The sequence below is a fragment of the Cheilinus undulatus genome, linkage group 1 (genome assembly GCF_018320785.1).
Source record: "Cheilinus undulatus linkage group 1, ASM1832078v1, whole genome shotgun sequence".
NCBI classification, from domain to species: domain Eukaryota; kingdom Metazoa; phylum Chordata; class Actinopteri; order Labriformes; family Labridae; genus Cheilinus; species Cheilinus undulatus.
Window position 1 is genome coordinate 52,916,030 of NC_054865.1, and position 18,137 is coordinate 52,934,166.

General features: G+C 39.4%; 1 protein-coding gene across 1 annotated transcript; it reads right to left on the bottom strand.

The window, feature by feature from the left end:
- Positions 1–3,155: 3,155 nt before the first annotated feature.
- LOC121507848 (SKI family transcriptional corepressor 1 homolog-B-like) lies at positions 3,156–16,054 on the bottom strand. The gene is made up of 8 exons (XM_041784210.1): positions 14,282–16,054; positions 13,675–13,756; positions 13,517–13,588; positions 13,318–13,380; positions 9,924–9,998; positions 9,657–9,731; positions 9,027–9,092; positions 3,156–3,253 (listed from the first exon to the last, which is right to left on the bottom strand). The coding sequence occupies exons 1-8, from the start codon at positions 16,052–16,054 to the stop codon at positions 3,156–3,158; spliced, it is 2,304 nt and encodes a 767-aa protein (XP_041640144.1).
- Positions 16,055–18,137: the final 2,083 nt, after the last annotated feature.

Genomic DNA, 18,137 nt, shown 5'->3' on the forward strand with positions numbered 1-18,137 from the left:
CCAAGACAGCTCTGTGAATGTCCTAGAGGGACCCAGCCAGAGCCTTGACATAAACTCTACCGTACATGTCTGTAGTTTCAACATTTTATTGATGCTTATGTAACGAGAACAAAGTATGAGACTTTTGACAGCACAAAACATTTTTTTAAATGATATGAACAACCCCCCCACCCAAAAACCCTGTCTGCCCACATCTACCCTAAATCCTACAAAAAAAAGAGTAAATCAAGAAATAAGTGGAAATAATAATGATACAATAAAACAAAAATACATTTGTTGAAATAATTGTAATAAAATGAAACGGAATTAAAATAATAATAGAGTAATTAATAAACTAGAAAAGCACTTGGAGAGTGCAGACCTCTGCCGTTAGCCCTATCTCCAAATAGTGAAGAATCTTTTAAAAAATTCCTGGATCCCACCCCATGAGCCCCCCACCTCAGCATTTGCTGATTACTCCCTGTCTGGTGGGGTGGAGACACAGTGATGTAAAACATTAGCTCCGCTACGGGGGACTGTCATGGTGGAAGCGTTGCCTGCTAGTGCAAAAAGGCGCACTGACAGTCTCACCCATGGTCTCACTGGATGACTGGAAGTCATGGCAGAGGGTGAATATTCCTCTATTCCTCCCAGCATTGTGAGTATTCTCACTACAGTTCGCTGTCTTTCTCTCTGTTACGCTCCGACTTGTCTCCTCGACCGGGCATGCGCCTTTCAAACTCTATAAACTCCAAAACTTTGAATAGAAACACACACAAAATGCTGCTGGGATTGAAGTTACTCATGTCCACCACCTCCTGGTGTAAAGTGGTAACAGCGCAGACCTCTGCCATTAGCCCTATCTCCCAATAGCAAAGAATCCTTTCAAAAATTCCTGGATCCAGACAGTAATCCGGATCACTCCTAAAATCCAATCAGTTCTTCCTTATGCCATTTCTGACATTTCCTGAAAATTTCATGAAAATCCATCCACAACTTTTTGAGTTACGTTGATAACAAATTAACTAACTAACTAACAAACCAACCAATCACATAACCTCCTCGGCGGAGGTGATAAATAAACACAAAATAAGTGAAAACATGTTTATACCACCTTAACATCAGAAATAAAGGCTACAGATATACAGAGACACACTGTAGAAAGGAAATCTGACAACCCAAAAGTCCAAAATATTAAGCACAACTATGAAGAGTCTTCTTGTTCCAGGTATTTGATCAAAGCTCAAAGTCAAACTGTATTGTTGATGCTTATAAAAAATGTCTGGAGAGATCTGAAAACAGCTGTCCACAGACAGTCTCCATCCAACCTGCGAAGAAGAAGTGCAGAAAATCCTCAGGTGTGCAAAACTTGTTGCATCATATTTGAAAAGAAGATCTGAATGCTGATGTCAATGTGATATTTCTGTTTTTACTTTTTATACATTTGCTAAATATTCTAAAATTCTGATTTCCCTTTGCCATGACTGGTATTTGGGTATAGATTAATGAGAGGAAAAATGAATTGAAACAGTCTGGCTGCAGCATAAATACATGGAGTCTGAACACTTTCTGAATGAACTGTTTATAGATTAAGGGGTCCACACTGTCACATAATCTCTCCTTGCTTGTCACCACGATCCGGCTGTAATCCAGTTTTTCTCAGTGATAAACAGCTAAATAAAAACAGCAAAGCAGCCGATGATTCCCTCAGCTGTGTTCAGGCCTCGTTAGTATTCAAAGAGAAGCAGCTCTGCCGTGGAGGACAATTACGCTCTGAGAAAATTAACATTCATTATGTGTCAGTGACATTATGTGAGTATCTGTCTCAGTATGAAGCATCTAGGGAGCGAGAGCCGTGTAATCAATATCTATTAGGCGTCCCATCAGAAGAATTAGATTTCACTATTAGATCAGGCTGCTCCCCTGACTCCACGTCAAACATTATAAGTGGACTGGACATGTCATACGCCGATGAGGCTGCATAATGAAAGAGATCATGTTGAACTCAAATACAATAAGAGGGAATATGAGACAGCAGAGGAGTTATTCCATGAGGAGGCCAGCAGGGGGCAGGATCACATCGATAACAGGAAGAATGAGGCTGTAAAGCAGAAAGTGGCTTTCACATTTTATTCATATTGACATGGGTACATACATAAATGAGAAACTGAAGGACAGATAGTGTCAGAAACCAGGATTTGTTTTATTTTAGAGCTGCTCTTTGTGTTTTTCTTTTTTACAAACCAAATATAACAAATGAAAGAAAGAGGAAATGCAGCTGTTTATTTACTAGATTATTCCATACAGAGTCTCTTTTTTTATAAAAAAGACCATCAGAAGATGAGGAGATTTTGGTTTTATCCGTTGTGACTCACAGATCAATTAAATAAATGATAGAAAAACACTTAAACAGAGGCGATTGAAGGATTGGTGATAAAATATTCGGTTTAAACTGTACATGAAATCTATAAACTGCTCAAGATTGTTGTTTTTAAGAACTAGTTTAAAGAAAATCTTCAAGCGTTAGACGTCAAACCTGTTGAAGTAAGTGCTCGTAATAATGTGCTCTATTAAACATAAAGATCCTCATATTTTAATGAAAGAATTTGGTATAGGACGGCATGTTTAAATCCAGAAAAGTTGCCCATTTAAAGTGCTTAACAACATGTACAACGACCTAAACAATCATTTCAACCAAGGACGGATAAATAAGACAGACATGTACAAACTCAAGATATCCAAACAAACAACAAAAGCTAAAGAATGAGATGCATTTGGAACTGAATATCACAATTATACAAGCCATTGCACATCGTCACATGATATATATATGTATGTATGCATGTATGTAGTGTTTTTTTTTTCTTTTAGACAGCTTTGATTGAGAGACACTCCTTGGTTTGAGCTTCACATCCTCGGATTCACAACAAAAACTGAACTTTAAGTAACACCCTGATCTCTTTTTAGTCAAGAGTTCAGGCTTTTTTTTTGCAGAGAGTGAGGTCGCTGCTGAAAGCTTCTGCAAGTCTCCACGTTTTCACTCAAGTGCTAAAAATCAGACATGTATCTACACAGCAGGCGGCGTATCAGTGTGGTGGGATCAGGTGAGTATATATTTTTTTTTCCTTTTTTTTTTTTTTGGCTGTGCCGGGGTCAGGTGAGGGCGGCGCCGGGCACTACGGGGGCAGCAGCGGGGGTTTGAAGGTGCAGGCTCCGGTACACTGGCGAGGGGTGAGCATCTTACACGAGAAATGGTGAAGGGCGTCGTGAGCTTCTGGGGAGGAACGAGTCCATCAGTGAGAACATGAAGATGAACACAAACCTTTCACATATTTATTACATTTCTCTCATGGTCTGAAAGGATGGGTTCACATTTATCCAAGTCTGTCTTCAAACAATACCCAGACACAGACACACTGTACGTGCTGAGAGGGGTTTAGGTGATGCAACTATTCATAAAGAGATCAACTCTCTGAACTAAAAAATCAAACGCCTATAGTCTGACTTAAATCACTCCTTTAGTTTAGTTAAGTCTGATTTATCACTTTAGTGCAATGATCACACATCATCACTACAGACAGTTGCTTCTTTTCTTATATGCATTTTTATCAACTTATTGCATCAACTCATTTTAAAAAATAAAGAAGACAAAAACAAAAGATATTAAAGGAACAACTGAAGAAAAATAACATTTGGTAGCACTTTATTTTAGTGGGCCTAATAACCAAGTCATTTCACAGGAACGTGTCATTATCTAGTAATTTCTCAAGAATAAGGTGGTTATGAAAAAATAATCAGTTGTTTTTTTTTTTTTATCCAGAAATAACTCAATAATATTGAGGAAGCAATTACTTTTTTAATAAAGTATCAATGATCAAGTAATTCCTCACAAGGTTGTACCAATTTCTGGCAATTAGGTGACATTTTACCCTAATCCTAATCCTCATAATAATCTAACAGTTTTCTGGCAATACGGGAGTATTTTCCCTTACTCTAATCCTAATCCCAGTTTTATTGTGGCAATTCTCTGGTGTTTAGGTGGTATTTTACCCTTAATTTAATCCTAATCCTAGTTTTATTGTGGCAATTCTCTGGTGTTTAGGTGGTATTTTATCCTTACTCTAAACCTAATCCTAGTTTTATTGTGGCAGTTCTCTGGTGTTTAGGTGGTATTTTTCCCTTACCCTAATTCTTATCCTAATCCCGGTAATATTGTGGCAAAACTCTTGTAATAAGGTGTTATTCACCCTCAGTCTCCTAATATTGTGGTGGTTTTCTTGTAACATGGTAGTTTTTCACCTTTACCCTAATCCCAATCCCAGTTTTATTGTGGCAATTCTCTGGTGTTTAGGTGGTGTTTTACCCTTAATTTAATCCTAATCCCAGTTTTATTGTGGCAATTCTCTGGTGTTTAGGTGGTGTTTTACCCTTAATTTAATCCTAATCCTAGTTTTATTGTGGCAATTCTCTGGTGTTTAGGTGGTGTTTTACCCTTAATTTAATCCTAATCCTAGTTTTATTGTGGCAGTTCTCTGGTGTTTAGGTGGTATTTTACTCTTACTCTAATCCTAATCCCAGTAATATTGTGGCAATTCTCTGGTGTTTAGGTGGTATTTTACCCTTAATTTAATCCTAATCCTAGTTTTATTGTGGCAATTCTCTGGTGTTTAGGTGGTGTTTTACCCTTAATTTAATCCTAATCCTAGTTTTATTGTGGCAGTTCTCTGGTGTTTAGGTGGTATTTTTCCCTTACCCTAATTCTTATCCTAATCCCGGTAATATTGTGGCAAAACTCTTGTAATAAGGTGTTATTCACCCTCAGTCTCCTAATATTGTGGTGGTTTTCTTGTAACATGGTAGTTTTTCACCTTTACCCTAATCCCAATCCCAGAAATATTGTGGCAATTCTCTGTTGTTTAGGTGGTATTTTACCCTTACTCTAATCCCAATCCCAGAAATATTGTGGCAATTCTCTGGTGTTTAGGTGGTATTTTACCCTTACTCTAATCCTAATCCCAGTAATATTGTGGCAATTCTCTGGTGTTTAGGTGGTATTTTACCCTTACTCTAATCCTAATCCCACATTTATTGTGGCAATTCTCTGGTGTTTAGGTGGTATTTTACCCTTACTCTAATCCTAATCCCACATTTATTGTGGCAATTCTCTGGTGTTTAGGTGGTATTTTACCCTTACTCTAATCCTAATCCCAGTAATATTGTGGCAATTCTCTGGTGTTTAGGTGGTATTTTACCCTTACTCTAATCCTAATCCCAGATTTATTGTGGCAATTCTCTGGTGTTTAGGTGGTATTTTACCCTTACTCTAATCCTAATCCCACATTTATTGTGGCAATTCTCTGGTGTTTAGGTGGTATTTTACCCTTACTCTAATCCTAATCCCACATTTATTGTGGCAATTCTCTGGTGTTTAGGTGGTATTTTATCCTTACTCTAATCCTAATCCCAGTAATATTGTGGCAATTCTCTGGTATTTAGGTGGTATTTTACCCTTACTCTAATCCTAATCCCACATTTATTGTGGCAATTCTCTGGTGTTTAGGTGGTATTTTACCCTTACTCTAATCCTAATCCCAGATTTATTGTGGCAATTCTCTGGTATTTAGGTGGTATTTTACCCTTACTCTAATCCTAATCCCACATTTATTGTGGCAATTCTCTGGTGTTCAGGTGTTATTTACCCTCAGCCTCCTAATATTGTGGTGGTTTTCTTTTAACATTGTAGTTTCTCACCTTTACCCTAATCCTAATCCCAGTAATGTTGTGGCAATTCTCTAGTTATTAGATGGTATTTTACCCTCACCCTCTTACAGTAATTCAAACCTTCATAATACTTTTGTAGTTTTCTGGTAATAAGTTAATATTTTGCCTTTACCCTAATCCTAATCCCAGTAATATTGTGGCAGTTCTCTGGTAATTTTTTGATATCTTATCTATTAATTTCTTAGAAATAAGATGATAATTTTCTTGACAGTTTTTTTTAATAATTCCCAGGTAATTTCTTAATTTTGGCCCACTTAATTAAAGTCCATCCTTCATGAATGATTTAAAAGTTATTTTTTAGGTTTGGGTAAACTTCCATCAAATTACCAGAGAGTTGCCACAATATTATGTGGGTTAGGTTTAGGGTAAGAGGATAAAATATCACCTAATAACCAGAATTATCACAATATTAGAAAGAATTACTTGATAACTAATACATTACTACTAGGCAAATACTTAAGATGACCATATTTCTGAGTTTTATTTGGTAAAATGCCAACTTATTATAATGTAATTACCTCCTTATTCTTGTGAAGTCACTTGGCTATTAGGACCAGCTAAAATCAAGTGTTACCAAATTTTTAAAAAAGGGAGGTTATGGGATTTTAAACTGCAAAACTTGTTGACTGAATGTTTTTAAATCCCTACTGAGAACATTGTGAATGTCACTGGTTTAACTGACGATTTATTGTTGTTTATCATTTAAAGTGAACCGTGTATTCAGGTGTGAAGCTGTGGATTTGTGCCGTTCTTGGTCAGGTCTTCCTTTACAAAGAGATCTCTGATCCCAGTAGGACTCACCCGGCTAAATAAAGGCTAAATAAATATGAATATAATATAATTTATGGGTATTTTTAAGCCAGGTTTTCATCTCAATGATTTAAATGTAGGTCAATAAAAAATGTAAGAATCACAATAATTGTGAATATCCAGCTACTACAAGAGAGGGAGGACAAGCCCTCAAACTTAATCTTTTCTGCTGTTTAGACTTGTTTTATCTTGTCGTTTAATGTTTAACGCAGAGGTTCCCAACCTTTATTCCCTTTCACACACCCCTATTTGTACTTAAGAGAAGCCGAGCCCACCCAGGACTCACCTGGAATAAAGCGATGCATTGCTGTCAAAATTAACATCAATTTTAACTGTTTCATTGATGAAATCATAACAAAAATAGGCACATCCTGTCTTTTTTCCAACCAAGGACCTTTGTAAACTATTCACTCAGTGTTTCAGCAGGATTTTAGTTAAATGTTAAACAAATGTCATTTTGAAAGCGTCAGAGAAGACAAAGACCCCACGCTCTCATCTCTCTGACCTTTATATTCAACCAGCTTTGAGAGGAAATAGTCCTAATTAATGATGATTTTTGGTCTGTTTAGGTCATGTTTGATAAAAAATTACAGCACCCATCTGTGTCAGAAAAAAAAATCAAAATATGAAACTTTAGATTTGTGACCTTCTCTAAGATGAAGGTCATTATGACAAACCAGTTCGAGATAAAAGGTTGGAAAGGCGGTATTAACAGATGGATTAAAAAATAATATTTTTTCGTCTTTATTGATCTTTTTCACTCAATTATGTAATTATTTTATATCTGGGGATTTTATGTTGTTATTCATGTCAGGCTGGGCAGTGTTTCCTTCCCCCAGTGATGATCAACATTGATTTTTATCATTTCATAGATAAAACTGAACACGTTTTCCTTACTAAAGTACCGGTATGTTCAGTTCTTAGTAACTATTTTATCATGTTTTTGTCATATGTGCAAATCTAATTTGGGCAGCCTGAGAGCAGACAAAGCCTGAGATCTTCAGACTCCCCCTAAGGGATCCTGGACCCCAGGTCAGGAACCAGTACTTTAACATGTGCATGTATCTCATGTCATATTGGTATGAATGGCTGCTGCTCAGAGAGTTTGTGGACCGTGCTGCTGCCTGTTTTAGTCAAAACACTTAGAAAAAAATCCTCCATTTTAAATGAGTTTTTACTCAGGATTAAATGTTGTATAAAAATGAAATAAATAAATAAAAAGACTTCAGTTAATGTCAGGTGATAGGTGATGATAAATGAGGGCCACGCCCATTCCTGCACCTGCTCACTAAAATGCTGATCAGCCGTATGAAGGCAGGGCAGAACCTCTCAGTAACATTTAACACAGCCACAAGGATCAGTCAGGTTCAGTTTGCAAAGTACGACTGTTTTATTTAATTTCTCTGCATTTAAGAGATGGAGACCCTCTTTTCTATAACAGCCAGCTACTTCTACTGAGCAGATATCAGGAGTTTGTTCAAACATCAGCTGAGTTTTCCTGCAGTGTTGTGCTGCTAGAGTGAAAACAGGCTGTCAGTGAAGACTTAACCTGAAGGAAAACATGACGGAAATGTTAGATTTAGATTTGTTTCCTGTTTAAATATGAAGGATTATCGTCTACTGTTCTCTATTTTTAGCACAGAGGTCTTTCAGTCATGTGCTTCATTTACATCAGAATTTATTTATCCATTGTGAATCTATTACATGTTGCTGCATCTCATTTTATTGATACACAGACTCTCCACTTTAATTTGAGCAATATTTTATTAATATTTGGGTTTTCTCCTAATTTTCATCCTTTCAAATGTAAATGGATTTATAGTCTGTATTTTACATGCTGAGCATTTTTATTTTCAGACCGTCATATTTTAACACAGAAGGAGAGCATGCCTTTGACTTTCTGGAACAGTCTTCCCTTTCACAGAAAGTCTTCAATTTCCTCTGATGCTTTAAAATACAAGTTTAGACACATTTTTCAAATTGGATCCTTAAATACTTTGAACAATTATTATTTTGTGTATTTCTACTCTTTTTGAAACAGTTTATTCCTGATGTTAGTTGGAGTTTCTGGTCATTTTTACACATCGCTTTATGATGCTCCTTGTGAGGTTAAATGCACAATAAAGCTTACGCTCTTGTGCCTGATTTTACCTTTGCATTTCTTATTTTATCTTATTATTTGGACCCATATCTGTAAGTTTTTTATATTTGGCTTAAAACATAGATTTTTAAAACTAGAAAGCACTACTGCAGACAGAAAAGTTTAACCATCCATTGTGCATGAGTGTATTGTTTTCAAACAGACTTTAATTCTGTGAATCCATCCTGTGGTGGTGTCTAAATGTTAGTAGCCATCACACCGACTTTAAAAAACATTGAAGATTAATAACAAAAAGTAGCACTTGCATATTTGAGTGTGTGTATTCATGTGCCTCTCTCTGAGCAGATAAAATTACCTTTTAGCTTCTGCTGTATTGCATAACGAGCCTTTCTCTCTTGGTCCAACTCGCTGCACAAAGTGTCTATCCAAAAATAAAAAGTATGAAAAAACGGGTCAAAAATTGGAAAAAAAAATGCTGAGTTGCTGTAGTGTTGGGTGGAGGAGTTTAATGTTTGCCGTTTGCCCCTGTGATATTTAGAGTGACCCCTGTGTGTACTTGAACCCTGTATTTAAACGAGTGAAACATGAAACCAATCCTTTAACGCTGGCTTTAGTTGCTGTCTACTGCATGTAACTGATACAGCCCTACATAATGGTCTGGCTTTTCAATTTTCCAGAGCATGATTTAGGAGAAAATAACCTTTACAAACAAAACAGCGTGGGTTCAGTTTCACCTTTTCATATCGAATAATTAAGCCAAACTGCAGGAGAAAAAATGTGGAGTTTACAGGAAAAGAATGGAAATAAGTCACCAATATTTCAATATGCAAGTGTCACTTTTCATGTCTGTTTTAGTTTCCAGATCCTGATTGATCTCAGTGTACTGCAGTGCTTCATTTTTGCCCTATAAGCTTAAAGAGCACTGATCTACAGCTGCTTTACATTCATAATGTATGGAGGCACAGAGAGAGAGAGAGAGACAAACCTCGAACAATCTGCAGCTGCTGGACCATTTCCTCTCTGTAGGACAGCTCGCGCTTCATTTGATCCTGAAAATTATCTGAAGAGTACCGAAGGCCACGTCAGATGGAAACTCTCTGACATTGTGGGAGTGATTTTTAACAGAAACTCTCCAGTATTTAAAGGACACAACAACCTGCTTCATTTTATCTACTGGCTCAAAGCACAGTGGGTTTCATTTATCCTGAATATATAATAAATGATGCAAAACAAGACTCACTTTTTGTCCTACCTTTTAAATGCTGAAATTCTCTCTCCAACTTTTTCCTCAGCTCAACTTGCTCCACAAGCTGCTTCTGCAATTCCTCTGCAAAAACACAAGTGTATAAAATATATATTATTGGATTATCATCAGCATTAAAAATGTCACTGTTCATCCAAAAACACTGAAGCATAAACCACGATGCAGCTTTAGTGGAAATGGTGCAATAACAAAACATGCACCATTCACCATCCTCACATGTGCATGAAATATGGAATTATTAATTTTTTTTTTTAATTAAATACATACATATGTATATAAATATTCTTCTCTTTTTATGTATTGTAAAAATCTCTTATCAATCTGTGACTGCAGAGAAAGACCCACAGGGAAGGGGTGGGTTTGGGGTTTGGGGTTTGGAACTAAGATGAAAAGGTAGTTGCAGGTTTGTGATCTTATGTTCTGTAATGTTTTGTATACTTCCGTTGATTGTAATTGTGAATTCAGGAAACGTCACAGATACATGAGGATGTACACCGGCTCCTGTTTAAAATGAATTAATAAAAAATTGACTGTTTTTGTCCAAAAAAACAAAAACAAAACAAAACAAAACAAAACAAACAAACAAACAAACAAACAAACAAACAAAAAAATGCACCATAACAGTGTTACCCTCTTAAGGCCTGTTGCATCATATTTGATACATACTTTTATGATACCTCTATCTAATCAATGTGATCATAAATTACTAAAAAAATCACTTCTGAATACAATCTGAAAAATGATAAAAATGCCCTCAGTTACCAACAACACCTAATGTATCAAATGAGATACAAAAAACTAAACGTTAAATTTTATGGAAATTTGGATTTTTTTGGATTTCAGTAGAAAGTGAAATAAATGTTTCAGTTCCAAAAAATAACATTTTCTGGCTAAGGCTGAGGGGTTAATTTTGTCGACTAAAACTATTCATCGACAGCCTTTTTTTTCTATGACAAAAAACCAGACTAAGACTAAAAAAACTAGATCTGTGATGACTAAAACTGACAAAAACCAAGTTTAGTTTTTGTCAAAATGACTAAAACTGATTATTGGAAAAATATTACTGATTGAATTCACTTGATCTTAAATATCAAACTGAGCAAGGACCCTTTGTGTCTGTTGTTTGGGTTGCCAGATATACGGTTAAAGAATACACACTATAAAAACTTCTGGGTGTCCTCACTGCTGAAATGGACTGACCCCAAATCTCCATCACTGGCTGGATGGCACAAAAATTATTTTTGATATGATACCAATGGAATATTTAACATACAGGTCTAAATGTAGGATAAAAGAATTTTATAACATTTGGTCCCCATTTTTGAAATATATTGGGGATAGACTGTCAGGTGTTGTGCTGAGAGGTCTGGTCGACTATAAATAAGAACTTGATATTGTCTTGTGGAGGATTAACGTTGGAGACTAATAAGCAAAACTGTAAATTCTAGAGTGTGTTTCTGAACTATGCATTCTTTAAATCTTATATATACAACACTAATAAAATGTGCTTTGGCCCCCCTTGCTGTTGCTGTTGTTGTTATTGTTGGTTTTTGTTGTGGTTATTGCCCAGTGCTTAGGTTTTATTGCACTGGGAATCAATTTGTCTTTAAGGTCATTCTGCTTTCTGTCAAGAGCCAACTTGATAACATATGGTGGAGTTGAGATCTACTTTTAAGTTCTTCTCATTTGTCATGTGGACCTTCTACTATTAATATGTAATTAATATTAATATAATGACCTTTATCTATATTATTATGAAATAAATATACAGTGCTTAATAAATGTATTAGACCACCAGAGACCATCCAGCATCATGAAGTGCTTTAATGCGGACTCTTTCATTTTCACTGAGCTCTCCATGTTTTACCATTTTGAACAGGAATGAGGGATTTCAAACTGAATTTACCCAAATTTGAGCCGGCTCACTGGGCTTCTCTGAGAATTCAGAAATTAATCAAGCACTAAAACTCATTTTTCTGTTCAGGAATGCAAGTAAATAACTATAATTTGACATATTAATCAAGAAATATTAATGTGCTTTACTATTTTTTAAGTTTTTTTGTAAATCAGTAAATTTGAAAATTCATGGATACCAATAATAATTATACTTTAGCATTAAAAATATCATCTGGGTTAAAGAGCTTCTACATATTGGTGTATTAACCATTGCAGAAACATAAAAAATGATTTTGGTAATTACCAATGCTGTTAATTTAGGGCAGCTGTGGCATAAACCTTACTCTGGTTAGGGTTAGGGTGGTCTAATACATTTGTTAAGCACTGTATGTTTAAAAAAAAACTAAATCTAGCCTAAATTGTTACTTAGTTTTCAGTGGACATTCAGAATTTGTGATATTTCTCCACTGTGAGTAAATCTGTCAAAATGCAATGCATCTGCATCTATTCTTCCTCTATGCAGTAGGAAGCAGGGACCCCGGTCTCAGCAGGGTGCAGAGAACACACTACCATGATTTAGTACCAGACTTAGCCAAGAAAATAAATGTTGGACTAAAAGTAAAGACTAAAATGTGAGGACTTTTTATGGACTAAAGCTAGACAAACTTAAAAGGGTAGAAATGACTAAAATGGAACTAAAACTAAAACTAAAATAGCTGACAAATTTAACCCATGCACCATAATTCTAATAACCATAAAATCAGTGCATGCATCCTTAAAATCAAACCAGATATATATTCTACATCAATTCTGTTCCACTCAGTGTAAAATGAGTTTAAATCAGAGCACATAAAGGTTAATGTGAGGCCAGTAAAGCGTCTTCAGGTGCGCTGAGTCCTCGGTAGAGCAGCAGTCCTCGCTGCCTGCTGCAGTAATTGCCGCGCACTGCCTGCAGCCTGAGACGATAATAATGGAGTCCCGGGGTTTTTCCAAGCGTTGTAAAATAATTAGCTGGCGTGCCTCGGGGTTATGGCTCTGTTCGTTAAAATATTAATAGCCTCTAAACGATTTCCCTTTTTACAATAATAAGTCAAAACTCCCACATCTCGTGATTAAGTGGTTAACAACTATGGAAACACTTTAGGCCCACAAAAATGTAAATTCACACGAAGCTTTTGGCACGTCATCGTTAGCAGGCCACGGGCGTTTATCTGCATGCAGAATGAGCCTGAATTCAATGTTTAACATTAATATCATACACAAGCTTTAATTATTAAAGAGCAGTGGTTTTAGAAAACACACTCTCTCTCTCGTTAGTGAATCTTTAGATGTGTTTAATTCAATTTCACGTCCTACTTTGATTAAATGGTGGTCACATTCTTACTGCGGTGACATGAAGCCAAACAGGATTCATAGCTGATGATAATCAGCATCACCTGCTGCTTTTTCTCTCTTTTGTTTCACGTGATGGGAAAAAGCCTCTCACCTTTGGCCATGTTCTCCAGGTCTCTCTCGCGCACGCTGATGTCGATGCGTAAAGCTCCATCTGCTGCGCAGAAACAACAACATTAATATTTACACCCAGAATAAAGTTCAGCAGGATTTTGGAAAAGCCTAAAAGGCTTCTGGGAAATAAATAATTATTATTTCAAAGATAATATGAACAACACCGAATAAATCAAGACCTTGTCTGTCCTTGTGCTCCTGATAGGATGCTGTGTGGCGCTGGTTCTGAGGCTCAGGCGCGTGATGAACACCTGAATAAAAAAAGGGACATACATTTTTAAGAACAAAAATTTGCATTTATGTAAAAAGAAAAAAGCTTGATTATTCCAATAATTACCGTTGGATCTGCTCGATTGTTTGGAGCCAAACGATGCAGGCTCACTGATGAGCACGTGGCCGTCTTTTCCATGAACGTAAACCTGGAAAACAAAGACGCACACACGTTTTTAATAATGCACAGCAATTACACCTCATTTACGGCCGTAATTCACCTAATTGAGGCCTTTATACATCAAAAACAAGACGCACAATTTGATGTGAAGATGTTTCCAAACAGATGCTTTCACCAAAAGACAATCATTTTAGGTAAAATTGCGAATTATTAATTAAAATAAGACATTTGGAAAGGGTTTTACGCGCCAGTTATCCTGGCGCGTAAAACCCCTTTTTTACGCGTAAAGCTTACTTTGTTTCATATTACCTGATTCTATTTTGATTTATTTGGAGGAAAAACATCAGTCCAACTGCCTGCTCAGACAGCTTCCTCACTCAAATCAGCCCTCATAACTGAATCCATCCTTCCTAATAAAACATAAACATTTGATTTTTTAAACATCTTTGTTTAAATTGATCCTGATGACATTTTTATCGGCCTCCTCTCCTCTGTAACCCATCAGCAGCTCCCCCCGCGGGGATCATTAAACTTTCATTTCATCTAATCTTACTTCATGAAGAGGAGAGCCATTACGCATCCGTCTGTCCTCCTCTGATGACCCGGTGCGCACGGAGTCCTCCGGTGATGCCGCTGCCGCTGCTCCGGGGCTGGAGGCTTCAGGCTGCTCCTGGCTCTCCTCAGCACCAGATGAGACCCGCTCCTGCACGGGGGAGGAGGAGGAGTCACGCTGCTCTCCTCCAGGTGAGATCCGGATGGGCTCGTCTTCGTCTTGCCCTCGGTTTGACTCCACGTCCACGTCCGGGTCTTCGTCGTCTTCATCCACCACGCTGTCTCTGTCCGGAGAGATGGATCTGTAGCTCGAGCTCTCGCTGATAAAATCCGGGGACAAGTAGCCAGCAGGGCGCGCGCCGAAGCCGTCCCGGTTGCCGTAGAGTTTGGCGATGGTCTCCGCGTCTTTGACCACAGGCCTGAAGGCTGAGATGTAGCTGATCTTCCTCTGATGGGTCTCGTCTCCTGATTTGTCCTCGTCGGTGCGGGTGGAGCAGGACTGGGAGCTGGAGCAGCGCTCTGCGTCCTGCTGATGGAGAGGGTGGTGGTTGGAGTCTTTGGGTGTGTGTGCGCCCCGGTCGCTTTGGTCAGATAAGTCGAGCTCGCTCTGTCGGACTCCTGGCAGCTCTGGAGGGGGTTTGGGTGGAGATCCCGGGTATGGCGGTATGGGGAGGCCTCCAGCTGTAGGCCAGAACATGGGGAAGGCGGGGTAGAGGGCGTCCTTAGCGCCAGGCCAAAACACGCCGGGCACGTTGGTTTTGGACGCGTCAGCCACTCCGTCGCTCTTCTTTGGACACAGGCCGTAGCTCGGGAAGCCGTAGGGGTGATGGGGGAACAGAGGAGGGGGGATTTTCTGGAGCATGCCAAAGCTCTTGCTGGGCACAGGGATGACCGGGTAGGTCCGCGCGCCGCCCGCCAAACTCAGGTTATTACTCCCCTGATCGTCGTCGCAGCGTAAAGTTTTGTGGGGGATCTCAGGGGAGCTTCTCTGAGCCAGACTGGACGAGGCCTGAGGTTTCATAGAAGAGGACATCCCTGAGCCGCTCATGGGCAGAGTCCTCTTTCTGCTCCCTCCATTAAACATGGCCTTTACGTCCTCCCACGCGTGGTTAACTTCCTCAGAGTTTTTGTCCGTCAGTTTCAGGTGGCGTCTCCATGAGTTGAAGTTGGCCGCGTCAGGCTGCAGGTATTTGGACTCTGCGGTGCGGTGGGAGTGGAAAATGAACTTATTAGGAGAGAAATACATGTTGCAGAAGCTGCACTTGATGCACTTCGCTCTGGAGCTGTTGTATCTGGCGGGGATGAAGCTGCCCCTGCAGCCCCACGCGCACTCGTGAGTGACATCGAACGCAAAATTCTCGGGCAGCTTCGGGGGGCTGTGCGCTCCCAGGAAGGACTTGCAGAGCCTCTCGGCCTCCCGCTTGGTGATCATGCCGCAGCGCCTGGAGGAGATGGGCATGGCCCCCGCGCGCCGCAGGAGCTCCAGCTGCACGGGGGTGCACTGCACGCAGGTGATGCCCAAAGCCACGCGGCGGTTGTGGATCTCGTTGTAGCTGTAGTTCTTCAGCAGAGTGTTAGAAATCTGCGCCAGGCACAGCCTCTCCTTACCGTCTATGACCAAACATACGATGGGCACCCCGTACAGGGAGGTCTCGCTCACTTGGTTGGGTCTAAGGGGGCTCGGGGTGGAGAAGCTCTGCGCGTCCTGCTTTGAACTCGGGGATGAGCTGGCGTCACGTCCCGCGTCTCGAAGCTGTCCGGGCGTCGACTCCATCCCTGGAAGCCTGTGGATCAAAAACACAGAATGAGTGTGTGCCAAAGCATCGACGTTTACACTGGGTTCTTAAAAAATAAATCAGATTATTGCTCTGAAAATTAGATAAATGGAAATAGAGGATTTGTGTGCCTAGAAATGGGTACAATAAATAAACAATACGCACAATTTAACACACTAGAAATAATATATTTGATTACAATTTAATGTGAATAAAAAACAACTCACATTTCTCGATAATTATTAATATTAATTATTCTGAAAGTGGATTTTTGGCCTTTAAATGCCAACTTATTGGTACAACAATTATTATCGATATGATTGAATCATGTAAATTATAAGAAAAACATATGAAAAATAAAACAGCTACACTAACAGATTTTTGAAGGAGGCCTGAAAAGTGAAATCAACCCAGCGTCTCATTTATTCATTCTCCTATCTCCATCTCCTCCGCGCGCTCGGCCTCCTCCTCTCCCAGGTAATCCGGGTTCCTGTGCGGAGGAGGATCTGCTGCTGCTCTTATCTCCAAAATCGGCTCAGCACTTACGGGGCAACCGCTTAAGAATCACATAAGATCCTTAGGCGCGGATAAGGACAGAAGGGAAATGCAGCCTGAGCTGCAGCAATGCGCTTAGCAGAGAGGAAAAGAACAACTGTAAGCTGCTTTGCTGGTAATTACACAGATCCACGAGCGCGTCTTCCCATTGTTAATAAAAGACTAGCCCTATATATAATTAAAGCTTCTGCGCAGATTAACCTCAGCCATGTTCCTCGATATTATGGCGAGGCCTGTCCCACGGTCACCTGTGCGCACTTTTACGCACCACAGAGGCCGTAAAATGCACAATTAATATCCTGCAGCGACCTAAATAATAACAACACAACAGCTGCCATTAATCCGGCTATTTTGACCGATATTTGAAGAGCAAAAACACCAACATTCAAGCAGAATTATTAAGGGAACAAACGCAAAAGATTTGATGGTAAATTAATAAATAAAAGACATACCTTCTCTCCTAAAAAGACGACACACTCCAACAGAGTTCTGGATCCAAAATGGTTGATAATAAAAATAAAAAAGAGGAAATTAAGGCCCCAGTGAGTCCAGAGATAAATGTGTTCGCTCTGTCAGTAGAAACTCTTTATTTCAGTTTATTTTGGCGCAGCAGCAGCAGACAGGACCTCCATCGCGCTGGATCCCGGGGAGGTGAATGGCGTGTAGACAGGAAGCACATGGCACCTCTCTCTCTCTCTCTCTCTCTCTCTCTCTTACATACACTCTCTCTCCTGTCATGTTGGTGTGTAATAGCTCTCCCTCCCTCTCTTTCTCTCTCCCAAAGACGTGCTGAGCGTCTACACCCCCGTTTGGATAATTCACAATTTCGCAGCTCTGACGCACAAATCAAAAACACGGACAATATCACGCACAATTAGACCCCCACTGATCCAAAATGGAGGACCATTTCGGCCCTTCGACTCCTGTTTATGAATGTTTTTGTTATTGTTTGTAATTAATTAAATAATAGCTTACACCGTCTCGGAAATCTGTGCGTAAAGAGGCCCACATTTGGCGAAATTAAAACTGGCAGAATGATGACCCCTGAGGCCAGTCAGGGACCCCTGAGAGGCCCTAAGACCCGATACTGGAAATCCTGGCCCATGTGATCATGAGCGAGCAGAGGAACAAGAGGCAGAGCGCGTGGCACTTCGGAGGGCAAGAATGACAAAAGGCCCGCGCGCGTTTATCATGTTACATGACCATCTGTCAGCCTGCCACGAGCGCAACGTAAGGCCCCGGAGACGCGAAGATGGGAGGAATTCTACCAAAATAAAACGTGAATAAAAGTAGCGCGAGAAGAGTTTAAAATGTTCCTCAGAAATGACAATCAATCAAATGAGCCCCAGGCCAGCCTCCCTCGCTGTAAATAAATATAGAAATGTCTTTATGCCAGTGATGTAAAAGGTGACGATCGATCCCATTGGCTGCCTTTAACCCTTCATTTATTATTAATAACCTGATCGATGGCTGATCGGTTAATCACGCTGATGTCAGGAGTCGATACCTGCAGCAGGTGGATGCACA